General features: G+C 41.1%; 1 protein-coding gene across 4 annotated transcripts in view; it reads right to left on the minus strand.

Moving 5' to 3' along the window:
- Nucleotides 1-2971: 2971 nt before the first annotated feature.
- Nucleotides 2972-16485, minus strand: part of LOC119724231 (lysine-specific demethylase 6A-like) — a 32600-nt gene continuing 19086 nt past the window's right edge. For all 4 annotated transcript variants that reach the window (XM_038195189.1, XM_038195190.1, XM_038195188.1 and 1 more), the window contains exons 10-23: nt 15766-16083; nt 14165-15496; nt 13411-13659; nt 12462-12638; nt 11448-11582; nt 11264-11313; nt 10898-11014; nt 10207-10355; nt 9244-9358; nt 8419-8563; nt 7590-7774; nt 6990-7116; nt 6049-6222; nt 2972-5514 (exon numbers count right to left, since the gene is read on the minus strand). In XM_038195189.1, the coding sequence (XP_038051117.1) occupies nt 5488-5514; nt 6049-6222; nt 6990-7116; nt 7590-7774; nt 8419-8563; nt 9244-9358; nt 10207-10355; nt 10898-11014; nt 11264-11313; nt 11448-11582; nt 12462-12638; nt 13411-13659; nt 14165-15496; nt 15766-16083 (3300 nt within the window). In that variant the 3' untranslated portion in view covers nt 2972-5487. The remainder of the gene's footprint in view (nt 5515-6048; nt 6223-6989; nt 7117-7589; nt 7775-8418; nt 8564-9243; nt 9359-10206; nt 10356-10897; nt 11015-11263; nt 11314-11447; nt 11583-12461; nt 12639-13410; nt 13660-14164; nt 15497-15765; nt 16084-16485) is intronic.

Here is a 16485-nt window from a genome sequence, read left to right on the forward strand (position 1 = left end):
TTTTCACTTATGTTGTTACCAGAAAATGATATAATTTCTCCCCTAGTCATGATATGAACACACTGAGGTAAAACTCAAAGGTGTAAACATACATAGCTTCAAAGAACAAGACGGCTGCAGACGAGAGCACAGAGAAAATGCTGCGCATGAACATGTTTTTGTTTATACAAGCTAACTTTCCGAATCACGTGCATTCATTCTGTGCTCAATTCAAATCTTGCTTTCTGTTAAGCGAGAGTAGCTGTTAACCAGTGTAATCCAATGTAACCCCTGATCACCGTTACACTCACGAATGACGAGGCCCCCTTCAATGGAGCAAACCATTGCGCACGCTATTGTACAAAGCAACTACCTCGTGATGGATCATCTGGACAATAGCTAGCACAATGCTTTCGCCATTGAAGGGGGCCTTCGTGATGGAATTGACCACCGTGCCTGGTTTGGTAAATATTTGAACTTCATTGTTGTTTCGCAGCATCAAAACCAATTTCAGATTGAACCTTTCTGGAAAACAAATTTAAACAAACCAGTAAAAAAAGAAACAACATTTTTTGCATTCACCATTAACTTCCATTGAATTTGAATATGCGAATGTATGCTAATTGGTAATATGCAAATGTCAACCCTTGACCTTCATAGAAACAGGCTTTCCAACACTGCAAAAGAAAAAGTGTTTTATGCACAAAATGTGAAGAGATCTCTTTAGTGTAAAAAATAAGTACAGGTGTTTGCGTCTCGTTCTTTACAATGTACAATGTATGAAAAACAAAAGCTACGTTAGACTTTGCGGTTTGTACATCTTAAAAAGGTACTTAGCATTTAACAACTGATTTTTACTACAATGTTTTTCTGAAAACTGATTGACAAACTGGTTTGAGGTACGAAACCAACTACTCGGTACGAAACGATTGGTCAAAAATGTTAGGCACTCTGTGAGGAAAATGAAAAGTGACGTGGGAACTAACATCAAAGTTTGAGTTGACGACTGAATCCGAGAGTTTTCTATGCTATTACGATGTAGGCAGTGTGTACATATGTACATGTACATAGGCTTTCTAAACAGTGTGTTGTTAAAATTGAATCCCATGAAAAACTGCTTCAAATATGTGACCTATCATCAGAAAATGAGCTTAAAGTATGACTTTTTAAAAATTGAGATATTTATGTATCTGGATTCTGCAAAACACGAGCTTTCCAATGGTATATAACGTTTAGGGGTACTGAGTTCAGTAACGGAAATATAGACAACTTACGTGAAGTTGTAAAACCGATTCTTGAGAAAATGGCATTTAAAAATCTTGCAGTTGTGTTACAGCGAATGAACAGTCAACTTATGAAAATGGGATGAAATAGGTTTTAAAAACGTTTGACAGAACAAAAACAATTTGAGAAAGGTAGCGAATTTTGGCTTTAATCCACCATACTGCAAAACGAACATTTCTAACTTTAAGCTAATTTCGTGTTGACAGGTCACATACGTTTGCAGTTTGTACCGAAACAAACAAAAACCCAGTAGCTTAAAAAAAAAATGAATAAAAGTGGAAGCTTGTTTTGCAATTAACACGGTAAAAGCAAAATTTCGAAGAAGAAAAAAAAACACAACCGCATATTGTCAGCAACAATATCAAGCAAGAGCAATGCACACAAACCCTACAAAGTCAAAGCCTGCCTGAAAAACAAAACCAAACTCCACACTTCAACCAAGTGTATTGTTACAGTATGCAATCTCATGCTGTTAACACAAAGGCTGAATTTTTGCTCCCTTTTGTATTAATGGAAAGAATGTTGCAACCTGACGCTGCTTTTTCTTCATATATCATCTCAATGAAGGTCAGTCAATGCAAAAAAATGACGATAAGACATGAATCTGTGACTGAGAAATACTTCTGATTTTGTTCAGAAATACTTAGAACATTTTCTTGACTCTCCATAGACTTTGTACATAACCGCTGAAGTAGCGTCTTGTTGCAACATTATTTCCGTATTATTTCTTTTTTGGCTTAGAACGCTGTACATGTACATGAGAAATGACCCAACATTTACAGACTAATATTGCAAAAAAAAATAATCCAAGATAATAAAAAGTACAAATCAACTCATGATATCAATTCATTAAATTCATTCAAAGTTGTTTCTTCATCCGAAATACCTTGTGTTAATAGACAACCAAGGTGGTACGAACCACATTGAAGCATAGCTGTGTTTGGCATTGGAAATTCATGAAAGTGACTATGCATAGAATTGAACAAAGGCAATGAATTGTGTTTTGCATTTTTCGCTCTCCGCCATTTGAAAAAAAAAAAAATTGCTTCAAAGTCTACTAAAACTCTTGCGACGTTTGGTTATTTCAAATTTCTCCGACACAACCATTTGGGGTTTATTATCACAAATTAAAGTATTCCCTGAGATTAGTGTTTAACTCGTCAAATTAAAACAAACAAAAATAAAATAAATAAAAACAGACTACGCTACCTTTTACAAACCCTTCACGCGTGAAACAAACAATTTCAAGAAAAATTCTGCCAAAAATTCAGTATCGATTTTCAACTTTCGAAATGATAACTGGAATTTCATGCCAGTCATTCATTCCATCGGATCTTAACGGCGATCTTACAAATTCATTTTCCTCTGTGGCAATTTAATGATATGCAAATTATTCAAATACGGCATTCGTAGGCCAATTTATTCACTTGTGTATTTATTTGTTTGCAAGAGAGGTATTTCTTTTTTGTGAAAAATCAGGTCGACATAGTGGCATTTTTATGAACCACATCGCGATTTAAAGATTAAACCAATTATTTACATATTAACAACTGAATGACCAAGAAGTTATGAGGTCTCTATTAAGATAAAGTATAATGTGTAACTGATCATGTGACTGATCATGTGATTGATCATGTGATTGATCATGTGATTGATCATGTGACCGATCATGTGATTGATCCATGAAAGCTAACATACGCATACCTGATAAGTTACTGCTTAACATGCATTCATTCAAAGATTAGGGAACATTAGTAGAGTATTAGAATTCATTTTCCATCTGAACTGAATACCGTCAAACATTTTTCTCCCATTTTTCTCCCAAACAAATAATGAGACGTGATTTTCCACCAGACACAATCAAGAAACTAAAAAAGAAATAAACTTATTGACAGGTAAGTATTCCATCAGCAAATATTCAGTCCATTGGTTTTGACAATTTTTTCCCCCCTTTTTCTGATTGTTTTGGCACTGAGTTTTCTGTCATGGGCTTCGGTAATTCCCTGGAGCTCAGCACAGAAGACATCTGCTCAGCGAAAGCTGGTCACCAGCCAAAATATCACGCAATTCCTAATGCTCATGACTGGTATCCAGCAGATTAGTGTTAAAGTTAGAAGTTTTGCGAACTTTCCGCTAAGCATAAAAGGACCTGTTGTCATTTTAACAGCAGCGATTCAGGTCTTGATTGTATCCGAGAGACCGAGACTAATACGTTTTTACCACATTGGCCACAAAAAACTTGACAAAAACCATGAATGTTTCAATCCTTTTAAATGTAAACAGTAAATTAACATGAATTTTCAACCAAAAAAAGCCTATTCGACTAGACGCTCTCATACACAAAAAGGGACAACCAACGAAGGAATTTGCATAGATGTTAAGGTTCACTCCGAATAAGGACGTTTATCCATTCTTCCAGCAAGACAATTTCTTTCTTTTTTAAATGGGACGTTTAAAATCATATTTTGTAAAAAAAAAATTTATTAAGCAACTTTTCTTATTACGGAATTACCATTTTTTTTGTCAAACCGAAGTTTTAATTCTACAGTAGTTTTACTACTTTTGTGTGCTGTCCGATACATGAATGTTGGCGTCTCAAAAACTTGTAGTGGTAAATTGGTGCAGTTTTTATGACGTTAAGCTTTTTGGAACAAAATTGAACAGTGTTGTCGTGGTTGTGTGCTTAATATCAACAGATCTCAAAATAATGAAATAAAAATTCTAATTGTCGTTTCGCTGTTGGTGACAACTTTACAATACGCTTCAAGGCTAGAGAACTGGATTTCAAACTTGATAAAATGGAAAACCAAAAATCGAAAGCAAAAAATAAAATTTGTAGGTACAAAGTGAATTCCATAATTACGTGCCTTTTTGCGTTCATCACACTGTACACTCGGCCAGTGTAAAAAAAAAAAAAAAAGCTACATAAACAAATCAAGAAGAAAAACCAAAATTCACAGACGATTCCAAACTTTCACATTTGTTTCTGACAGACACTACGGGAACTTCCGATGCGAAGGTTCCTCATAGAATTTTAGTTCTACGTTATCCCTCGACGCCGGTACATCGCATGCTCAACATGATCAATGCAGCATTTCATGTTGTGGTTAAGTTTTTTCAACAGTCGGGACCCACTTACGGGGAAAAAAATTTAAATGGCCGTCCCACGAAATTGCCAGTCGGTCCACGCTTGAAGTTTCAAATTAAGTTTTAACAAGGGTTTCTTGTGTGTTCACAATCACACAACTTCTTTTTCACGAGTGGTACTCTAGATTTTACTTTTCGTACTCCGTGTTGTCTTTAAGAATCGCATCCTGGTGCTGTACAGTTCCCTACATCGTGACGATACCACAGGATGCTGGTGTTTACCGGAGTGAAGTGGACTAAATTTGGGTGACATCTGCCTTCTAGGTGCTCGTCGGGTGGAGTCATGTACAACAATACCCCTCAAGCCTCTCGGCTGAGGGGTAAAAAACAATCCTTTGTGGGCAGCAGTTACACTGGGTGTCTCAGCGAAAAAAATCACTGGTAGTCGGCAGGCGGACTCGCTGGCGTCCAGCAGTGTTTCCAAGTTTGACTGTGGGTTCCAAAGTTGTAAAAATATCCCTTCAACGCAGATGTCGTTAAAAAGTAAAGTTTCATTGAGAGTTCTGTTAGCCGTTCCAAACACTTTACAGTGACATATCAATACAGTGATATACATATCAATACAGTGATATATATATTAAGGATGTTCCACACTTTCGAAGATTCACAATCAAGCTTGATTGTCGAGTTGGAGGGTGACAACAAGGCATTTGGTTCACCAGCTGTGTTGCCATTCAAATGTTTTCTCTTTATTGAAATGAGGCGGTGATTACGGGCAAGGTTCTACATTACGTCATGGGACATGTTGGCACGTTACGCTGAACAGCACGTGGAACCTCTCCAACTTCGGACTACTGAGGGCTACTTCTCATTTCTCAGGGGCTCTGACGTCACATCCAACACTTCTTCAGTCTAACTAGAGCCATACGTTGAACTTTTTCCTCCGTGAATCCAACTGACGCTTTCAACTGTTCTTCACTTTTCATCTGGCTCTGTTTTGAGTTTGACTCGGGGTATTGGGGCATTGGGCAGTCAACTCTGCATTGCTGCTGTTTTGTTTTTTTGTTAACGTAACGGGGATTCAGTCGTGGACCATAGCTGGTACTCGGCAGCAGCTGAATGGCCGCAGACCCTCCGTCATGTGGAGCCTCGGTTCTCATCCTTCTGCGGAAAGGACGAAACAAAATTTTGAGAACCAAATCAGTATACTGTGGTTATAGTAATCTAAGCCAGGGGTATCTCGGAGCCATTTTCAGAGCTGCAAAGCAGTGCTTGTGTCCTCAGGCAAGACACTTTGCAGTAATATTCTCTCCATTTTTAAATTGTACTCTCCGCCCCCATGCAAATGAATTCCTGGGGGAACAAGGAGCCATGCGCAAAACACTACACGCAGCTGCGTAGCATCAGCATTGTGGAAATGAGATTGTTGGTGGGGTTTATATTCTTAGCAGTAACTGCTTATAACTGGATGGGTTTCTTGTTACCTCGGTATGGTTCATAAATTAGTGACCCGCTTAGTCGATTTGTTTGCGCTAAGCAGCATTGGGTGCTACACAGCTGCAGTAAATTGGCCCCAATGGTGATGGATATCATTGGAAAGCTCTTGCTGTGCTGTATCCAATAAAAATAAAATCACGGCAATTCAATGCTTAACCGACTATTTTTTTTCTGGGGGGGTGCAGGGAAGATGCTACCTACTTCCGGTACATGAAGGACGAAGGCATCGTAGACGTCCATCAGATCTTTGAGTTTGTACTGCTCCAGGACGACGAAACCCTCCAGGTTGTGGCTGGCCTTGCGGGCGCAGTCCTGACAGTGTACCTCGTACTTGCGATCCTTCTCCGTCGTGAAGAGAATGTTAAACACTTCCACCTGTAAAAGCAAACAGGAGGTCCCCGGATCAAAGCCTGTCCAGTGAATTCCTTCGTTCAACCTTAAAAGGCATATAGGATCATTTGCTTTTCATGCATTTTGTTCCGTTTCCGAACGCCACTCAAAATCCAAAAGAAGAATGTTTAAACCTAACTGTTGAAGTATCAGCTCCGTAGATATTACCAAGTATGAGATTGTCACTTTAAAAAAAATCTGAAACTTGAATGAAAGGTCCCAAAGGTCCATTTCTTTCTACATTTAGTGATAATGACTTTCTCTCAGATTCAAAAAGTCTGATTTCAGACTAAAGTCTGAACAATCTCATGCCTGGATATTGTAGTTTTAAAGAAAACAGTGAAAAACCATGCACAACCTTTTGATTACTAAATACGATTTCGTCAACCGAACTCTTTATTTCAAGAATCAGTCAATTGACTGATCGTTTGAAATCACTTTTGAAATCACTTTTGAAATCAATTTTTTCTAAATGACAGCAAGCCAGACGGAATAATTTCCCGGGCTGTTTAGTACCAGTACAATCTTTAATCCAAGTAAGTTTTTTGATAATAATTCGGTAGGTTACTTGTTGAACAAATGCAAATGATTCTATATGCCTTTAAAAAGTTATTACAATCCACCTAGTCTGTTTCCCTGTTTGGTTTATTACAACAACAAAAACAGACAAAAAGCGAACTGTTAATTATTCGGTGGAAACATGTTTATTTTCTCTTGCCGTTGTGTCATGAATCAATAGGAACGTTTCTTACGTCGCAGTTGACGCAGTAGTGCGCCGTTTCGTTTTTCGCTCTGCCGTGCCAATGTACCTCCACTCCAATGTCTTTGAGCGAGTCCAGCGTGAGTTGCGTTTGTTTCAGCGTCCGCAACAAGCAGTACCTGTCCAAACAAATTTAACAAAAAAACATTTCATTTTACAGCCGAGAGATTTACCCTGGTTCCCGTTTCATGAGAGAGAAGAAGTTCAGGTCTTTTCCAAAAATATAATTTCCATAGAATTTGAAAACAGAAACGCAAACAACTTCGTTTTATCAGGAGTTTTTGCTGCCCAAAATACTTTTCTTAGAATTTCCAAAGCTTATCTCACAAAAGCCAACGACTTCTTTAGAAATTCCACTTCTTCCAAAACAAGATGTGACTATATAAATGTCAAAAAAAAGGTTTCCAAGTTGACTTGCATTTTTCTTTCAAATCGGAAAGGTTCTTAAATTCTTTAGATTTCCTTGATTACTCTTCAAAATTTCCGTACTCCAATTCACAACATTGAAGGTCATCAGCAAATTTCTTCAAATCAGTACAAATTTTGTTTTTTAAAACTTGTTCAAGAAATTTTGTAAGAAGTAGTCCCTTACTTGATCATCTCAAAGAGTTTGGCTTCGATAATCTTGATGTGGCGAGCCATATTCCAGGAGAGGTGAATCATGGGAACGATGGACTTGTATCCCTGCAGCTTATTCCACTCGTAGCGTTCCACTGATAGCTTGTACTGGCTGCTGATCAGCGGACCCACATTCCACGCTATGTTATTGCACCAACCCTGAACATGAGCAAAACAATCAACAGAAATCAGTGGAATTTAGTTGATGTGTAAGATCAAATTGGGTTCAGCTTTCAAATGATAGTTTGTACTGGCTGCTGATCAGCGGACCCACATTCCACACTATGTTATTGCACCAACCCTGAACATGAGCAAAATAATCAACACAGAAATCAGTGCAATTTAGTTGATGTGTAAGACCAAATTGGGTTCAGCTTTCAACTGATAGCTTGTATTGGCTGTTGATCAGCGGACCCACATTCCACACTATGTTATTGCACCAACCCTGAACATGAGCAAAATAATCAACAGAAATCAGTGGAATTTAGTTGACGTGCAAGACCAAATTGGGTTCAGCTTTCAACTGATAGCTTGTACTGGCTGTTGATCAGCGGACCCACATTCCATGTACATGTACAACGCTTCAAATATAAAACAGAGTTCGAATATGACTCTTCAACTGTTTCATGCACAAATCCTACACCCTACAGCTGTTTCATGTACTAACCAGTGCCTGCACCCTCCGTGCAGCCCTTCAAATATGAAACAGCATTCAAATATGAACTCTACAACTGTTTCATGCAAAAATCCTACAACCATTCCATGTACTTTTCCAACACCCTACGGCTGTTTCATGTACTCACCACTGCCTGCACCCAATGCACAGCCCCTGAATTGACCCACACCAGGTCGCCTGGTCTCTGTATGAATCTATACACAGGGACATTCTCCTCGTACAAGTCTTCTAAAACCGGCCACCACGAACCCTTCAGGAAGTTGATGTTGTACCTGGAGGAAAAAAGGGGGAGGAGTTTAGTCTCATCAATATGCATTAAACATCATTTTTATGAATATGCATGACTAGTCTGTAAAGAGGAAACTCGGACATTACTGGAATATGATAAAAATGCATTGCATTATGCAAGATGAAAAAAGGTGCCAGACCAGAATTGTTTGAAATTGGCTTGTGATGACTTGTGATAACTTGCGATCACCTTGTGATGACTTGTGATTGATTTGTGATTAACTTGCGATTAACTTGCGATTGACTTGCGTTTGACTTGCGATTGTCTTGCGATTGACTTGCGATTGACTTGCGAATGACTTGTGATTGACTTGTGAATGACTTGTGATTTACTTGAGATAGAATTGTAATTTACTTGAGATAGACTTGTGATGACTTGTCGTTAACTTGTGATGACTGGTGATGACTTGTGATTGACTTGTGATTGACTAGTGGTGGCTTGTGATGACTTGTGATTGACTCCTGATTATGGTTGAGATTGACTTGTGAATGATTTGTTACTTACTTCAGATAGACTTGTGAATGACTTGTGATCAACTTGTAATTAGCTTGTGATAAACTTTTATGACTTGTGACCAAACACCGAAACCGGTTAGCAGTAAAACCTGCAGTTTTCCTGATTTATGACTCTCCCCATTTTCGCCAAGAGAGGGCCTGTACATACCTCTCAGTCAGGTTCATGATGGTGCCCCAGTAGGAGTTACACACAGCGAACCATTCACAGTCACCTGGACCAATGTTGACGTTCACCGAACACATGTTGTTGTTCTCTTGATGACCTGTTCACAGAGAGGTTTAAATGGTAAATTTTTGCTCGGAACTTTCCTGATTTTTATTTTCAGTAATCCGATGGCATATTAAATGAACTGCATAGCCAGCTGTTAAATTTTGCCCAATTATCTTTCAAGCTAACTGTGACTTGAGATTTCCTGCGTTTCTCAACAAAACTCACATCTCAACATTTTTTTGATTTTGTGAAAGTGTCGGAATTGAGTTCATCTGGATCAGTAGTGGGTGATCGGTGAGAGTTGCTTCACGGCCGAGACTCAAGGTCTTAGCTCAAGAATACCACTACTCATTAACCATTCATCACTTCCAGATATACTCAAGAAACACTCATAAAATGACAGGAAATCCATCTGATTGATAATTGATAATAAAGACTGAAAAGTCAAAGATAACATCTCGGAAATTCTTGAGATATTAGTCTGAGCAGTTTGAGCAGCAAGTTTATACAGCAGGTCTTCAACTACAAAGTAAATGGAAAATTGAAAGAGTAATTTTTTTTCCTAAGATCGGAGAAGCAATTGCAGTAATGTAGCTTGCTCAGGGAGATATGGAACAAGTTCCCATACTTCACTGAAACCCATGATTCAACAATGTGCAATAATATCATCGTATAAAGCAGGAAGGGCAACTGACTTTAGTTCAAGTTTTAATATAGGGTTGAACAGAGACATTTTATACTGGAGTGTGAATCGAACCTAAAGACCATTAATGTACATGTAAGTCTTTGAGCTGTGGGAAGAACGCCGTTATGGTATTCTAGAAGTCCTGCATTTAGATCCCGCTTGATTCAAATAAAATTTTGAAAAAATCCGCTCCTTCTGATTGGTGGATATCTTACCCGGTGTTCTGCTCCCCGGTACCTTCATGTACAGCTGCACCGTGTTCATGCCCAGGATGGAGTGGCCGACGTGGCTCAGCATGTTGCCCGGCGACACGATGCGCGTAAACGACGGCAACTTGGTCAACTCGTGCAGCTGTTTCTTCCACCTGTGGGCCAATCACAAGTCACCGTTGAACGAGGCAAGCCAGAACTGACCAGTCAAATTTCGATTTCATTTTACAGGTATACATTTAAACAAGGGAGTTACAGGAGTGGCTAAAAAAAAATACTGCAAGTAAAACTTGCGCGATCCCCCTGGTATCCTGGCAGTTTGTATACATGTACAGGCAGTTAGTAAAGACAATTTTCAGTGACGGCTTTGATTGTCCACCCGGCAGGTACCAGTTCTCAGTTGAATGGGGAGTTTGGGTTGAATGGAGAGTTTGGGTGAGACACCGGACTAACAAATGTTAAGAGTCATTAGTATCTCTCCTGAGACCTCGTAAATATCCATACTGGATAGGACAGTATGAGCCCCTGTCTGGCTCGAAAACCAGGGGGATAAAAAAAGACCTATCACATGCATCGTTTTGAAATCAGACAATCCAGAACTGACCAATCAGATCACTGCATTTCAGTTTATTGGTAAAAACCTTCAAAACTGGGGTTTCGAGAGGAAAATAGCGATGAACTTTTAGGAGCCGCTCACTTTTTCTCGTCGGAGAGATCGACGTTTGTTCCAAACTTGAGCATCTTGAATTCCCGTCCGCCTTCTCTGCCGCCTTCTCTTACTCCGGGAGCCACGCCCCCGTTGGATTTCTTTTTCCTGTTAAGAAAAACAAAAAAAACCAAAAATAAATAAATTTGTAAGTAAATAAATACGAACACTCTCAAATGGGTTGATGACTATTGTGAAATTCTTTGCTCCCGACACTACTTTTCTATTAGTTAACACTGTTTTTGCAAAATTGAATAAAGAAATTGACTGGAGCGGGGTTTGAACCTGCGACCGCCGGATTGCCGTTTACACCCTGCTATTTCTCTGCGCCCTATACTAAGTTAGTTTGGTTCCTACCTTTTGGCCGAGAATGGGTCATCTGCCATAAACTTCTTTTCATTTTCTTCCTGTTAAACAAAAAATACAAAGTGATTAAAAAATATTCTGCGCTTCTGTGGCCTTCATAAACTCTTACGATCTTTGGTTTGCAATTTTTGGTTTACAAGGAATCGATGTTCAAGGAATCATGGCCAGGACTTACCCTCAAACTCTCGGTGAATGAGGAGGCCTGATACTGGGCGTACTTGGTGATGGTGGTGAAGGAGCGACTACTCTCGCACTTCCAAACTTTCTTCAGGCCGGCTTGGTCCCAGTTCTCGTCGGGAGGTTGTTGCCTCTGGAGAAGGTGAACAAAGAAACAAAATCATTAAGTTTAATTTCTATGTGAATATCGACAGTAGCTGACTATAGAAAATAAAGGTTTTCAAGAATAAACTTCCTTTGTGATTGTTCAACATAATTTGAAATAAACGCCCAGTCATTTTTAAAAAAAAAGAAAAAAAATAAAGATTCAATTTTCTGAATGGCCATGATATTACATTTGTCTGCAACCCGATGGCATATTAAATGAACTGCAAAGCCAGCTGTTAAATTTTGCCCAATTATCTTTCAAGCTAACTGTGACTTGAGATTTCCTGCGTTTCTCAGCAAAACTTGCATCTCAACATTTTTTTGATTTTGTTCAAAGTGTCGGAATTGAGTTCATCTGGATCAGTAGTGGGTGATCGGTGAGAGTTGCTTCACGGCCGAGACTCAAGGTCTTAGCTCAAGAATACCACTACTCATTAACCATTCATCATTTCCAGATATACTCAAGAAACACTCATAAAATGACAGCAAATCCGTCCGTTTGACAACAAACACTCTAAAGTCCAGGATAACATCTCGGAAATTCTTGAGACATTAGTCTGAGCAGTTTGAGCAGCAAGTTTATTCAGCAGGTCATCAACTACAAAGTTAATGGAAAATTGAAAGAGTAATGGCCATGATATTACATTTGTCTGCAAGAAAAATATTTCCTAGTGCTCCGGTAAAGGACCATCAAATGTAAGAAATAACCTAAATTTTGAATTTAACCTATGTTCATAATTTTGAAAAAGTCGAAAATTCAAAGGCGATACCTGGAAACAGATAGACAATATGTACTGGGCAGATATGTTCCAATAAAAACAAATTTTATTTATGAGAAGAATTTGGACGTCTCGCCACTACTCACCTGTGTTCGGACCTCTACCGGATGATCACCGTGCGTCTCAACCAGCGTCTTTGTTGAGAACAGTCCCAGGTCCAGCTTGAGGGCCGCGGCGAGACCACGGATGACCGTGATGGGCTGCTTCGGCGAGGTGCAGTATTCAGCCAGGGTCGGGGAGTAGGCGTCAGCCTTGGTTTCCACCTGTTGGAACAAAAATGATAATTGATTGGTGTCAGGTGTAACTGGTGGTGGAGGAGGAAACGTTTGATGGGAGGAAACGTTTGATGTGAGGGACACAGAGTTTATCTGGATCAGTAGTGGGTGATCGGTGAGAGTTGCTTCACGGCCGAGACGCAAGGTCTTAGCTCAAGAATACCACTACTCATTAACCATTCATCACTTCCAGAAATTGTACTCATTAATTCATCACAGAAAAGCACACAGGACTCAATCTTGTAAATCGAGACTAAGTTTGCTTAACTTGAACCGAATATGTTGGGGTGTTTTTTAAGCTTAACATCTACATGAAGAGCTTCAGCGGACATTTCATTAAAGCTAGCATTAGTCCCCAACAAAACATAGCTAGAGTCTGCTACAAAAATTTATTTTGATCACAGCTTAAATAATTTACCAAAAATGGCAGTACTATCAAATAAAAATACTTTTTAGCCCTAAATCACTGAAGCGGCCAAAACTGCCTTGCTTATTACTCCCTATTAAACCATCTGAGAACTCTATGGATTAACTGATTCTTCAGTGAAAAAAACACAATGTAACACGATGTAACACAATGTAACACATTGTAACACAACGTAGTACATGTGCTAAAGCATTAAAATATCCTCCACCGTTTGTTTGTTAAGTGGGTTGTTTGATTTCTATAATCTCTCCTGGGAAATAAACTCAGAAAGGAATGTCTCCAGGATTCATGAAATCTTATGTCAGAGGTTACCCGTATTTTGTAAGTACTCACGTAGATGTTTGGCGTAGGCGGATTGAGTTGATCTTTGGGCAGGGGTGGGTAGGGGGCTGGCGGGGGTGCAGGGGGCGGCATCTTCTCCAGCAAGATGCTGTTGATGCGCAGTCCGTTCTTGCCCAGCTTACGGCAGGCCTCCAGGACCTTAGCCGAGCTGGAGTAGATGGAGAGACCCGAGGGGGACAGGCAGGGGGAAGCGGCCTGACTGCCACGGCTGGACACGCTGGAAGTATTGACTGATAACGTCTGGGAAACGGGAAAAAGGGAATTCAGGTACGAGAGAAACCATTCAGAATTTTATGAAAAAGGAAGAAATTGCAATAAGAATTCACTGTGACAGTTATAGATAATGGACAAATATGAAATCAATATAGAAATGTGTTCAATCAAGAAGAAATTGAACAAAACAATCTACACTTCGGAAAAAACTTTGCAAATTTTTAGGTTTAAAATTTGGATGGTGCGGGGGGGGGGGGGGAGACCTACGATAACGACACAAATTTAGTAACTTATGTAGAAAACTACAATATTTTGAAAAGCGACGTCTAGAGAGAAAAGAATGTAACAGAAAAAGGAAAACGAACAAATTGGCAAAAAAAATAAAAGAAAATCGGGAAAAAAAGGCTGAAAAATGAAAGAACTAGTGTCTTAGTGCCAAAGTGAGTCAAGTCAGTCCATCCCATAAATAATAACAAACAAGTACACACTGCATTTTTCCACTTCCAAAACCTGATCAACTATGAGGCCATACCTGATCATATCGACCGGTTCCCATGCCGTTGACATGATTCTGCACACAGCCTGCAGTTACGCCGTCTCTCCGCACCAGAGAGCTACCCATGGGGGATCCCCTGCCCGACAAAGCGTTCATTCCATGCTCCCCGGTCCCACACTCCATCTGTGATAACTGGCTGGATACACTCGGCGGAGTACCAACAGACTGGGCGGGCGAGGCTGAATTTGAGATGGCGTTATTCAGTCCGGTTACGACACTGTTTATTCCGTCCATGCTGTGGGTGGGGCCTGCGGGATGCAGGGGAGAGCCTAACCCGGCGGCTCTGTGCTCCGGTGTCTTGGGCTTGGCATCAGCACCAGGATGGAATGTCTGCGAGAAGATACTCTCTAAGGAGTTGACGCTTGAGGTGACTGGGGGCGGGGTCTTGAAGACGCCTCCCTCGTGTCTTGAACTGTTGGATTCATGCGACACCCCTGCCCCCATGCCTGGTGGCATAGTACTGAAAAATGCATTGCCAACGCTACTGTGCCTTACGCCCGTGGGGTTTTCACTCGGGGAGCTGCCTCCCATGAAATTGCCGCTGCTTCTGCTCGAGGTGTTGTCCGTGTGAGACAGCTGAGCCAGCATAGAGTCCGCAATTTCCTGAGGGGACATGAGGCTCTGGGGCTCCGCTGTGCTCCCGGTCCGAGATTTGAACTCGGCCAGCTTCTGGTTCATGTCATGCGGAGCCACCACGTTGGGCGCGGGGGAGTCCAGCGTCTTTTGGAGGGATGTTGTCTGGGGGCTGCCGGCAGGTCCGGGGGGTGTGACCATCCTCTTGGGCCCGTGCAACGGGGACGCTGTGATGGACCGGCTCTGTAAGGAGCCGGGCACAGTCTGATTGTTGAATAACTCCTGGGTCTTCGGCGTATCGGCTGGGGAAGGATGTCTAGCGAAACTCAGCCCAGGTGCTTGCGCGCTCGATACGCCAAGTCCAAGACTTGTAAATCCAACACTGGTGACTGTGTTTCCCGCAGATACAAAGGCTCCTCCCGTGCACACAGCTTGACCTCCTCCGTTGGCCGTCACCACTACTCCCGATCCCACTGCTGACACCACATTCCTACCGGTAGTGCGACTCAGCAGGTCTGATCCCGAGGAAGCAGGCAGGGAGTCTGCCGGATGGGCCTGGCCCGGCCTGGAGTCCCCCAGCTGAGATACGTTGTGAAGGCCACCAAGGCTTTGCATGGGTGGTTGCTGAATGCCGCCGCTTGCATCACTGTTTGGGAGTTGCAGTTGAGCGCCTGCGTTCTGCTGTTGCTGCTGCTGTTCCTGCTGTTGTTGCATCTGCTGGTGCTTTTTTAACATCTACAGAAAAGGACAAAATCTGACCTGATAAGGGATAACAAAGCGATCTCGAAAACCAGGGGAGCTCTCAGCCACAAGCTTGGCCAGTACCTCATCCTCTTTGAAGAGGATTAAGTGAACCGGTCTTTTACCAGACCTAATGGGATGTAAGGCCTAACAGATTTGTACAAATGTACCAAGTGTCCTTTACAGGGGATGTGAGCACATATCGAGAGAGATTTCAAGATGATTTTGGATAGTGTTCAGTACTTGGATGTGATGACACTTACCTGTTGGTGATGCTGCTGCATGAGCCACAGATTATGCTGCAGGTGTTGCATGACCACGGTCTGCTCGGCGTTCAAGCTGGACTGGTTCTGCTGCAGCTGCTGCAGCAGCGCCACCTGCTGCGGCGTCAGGTAGAACGACGGCGGCGATGGCGGCTGCGGCTGCTGCTCACGTGGTCCGACAGGCTGCTTGGAGCCTGGCTGCTGTTGCTGCTGCTGCTGTAAGACCTGCTGCTGTTGCTGCTGCTGTTGCTGCAGCAGTTGCTGCTGTTGCTGCTGCTGCTGATGAATACTCAGAAGCTCAGCTACTGAGGTGGAAGACTGGAATCAGAAAGTAAATTAGGATCAATGTAAATTAGTAAATTAAAACAAGCCAGCAAATTTTAAGATGGAACATTGGTAAACGTTTCTGTCCAAAAGACTCTAATGTGTTTATTTGTCATCCTGTTACAAACATGTGATAGTAATAAACAGAATTTCTCAAGCAACAGGGGAGAATATTGACATTTCATTTTATCTAGAAAACATCAGCGAGACAGAAAAATACTTTTTTAAAAGCCATGCAAGAAAGACTCTACTTTATCAATTGCTAGTGGATGTTATTATTTAACTTTGACAGCAACATTCAAAATTAACACAACTGTAAGGCTTTCAGGCAATTTTCAGGCTTTTTTTTACATATCTACCAAGGATTACTTCTGCGACAGGATTTACAACTACGGG

The sequence above is a fragment of the Patiria miniata genome, unplaced genomic scaffold (genome assembly GCF_015706575.1).
Source record: "Patiria miniata isolate m_02_andy unplaced genomic scaffold, ASM1570657v1 HiC_scaffold_18, whole genome shotgun sequence".
NCBI lineage: Eukaryota > Metazoa > Echinodermata > Asteroidea > Valvatida > Asterinidae > Patiria > Patiria miniata.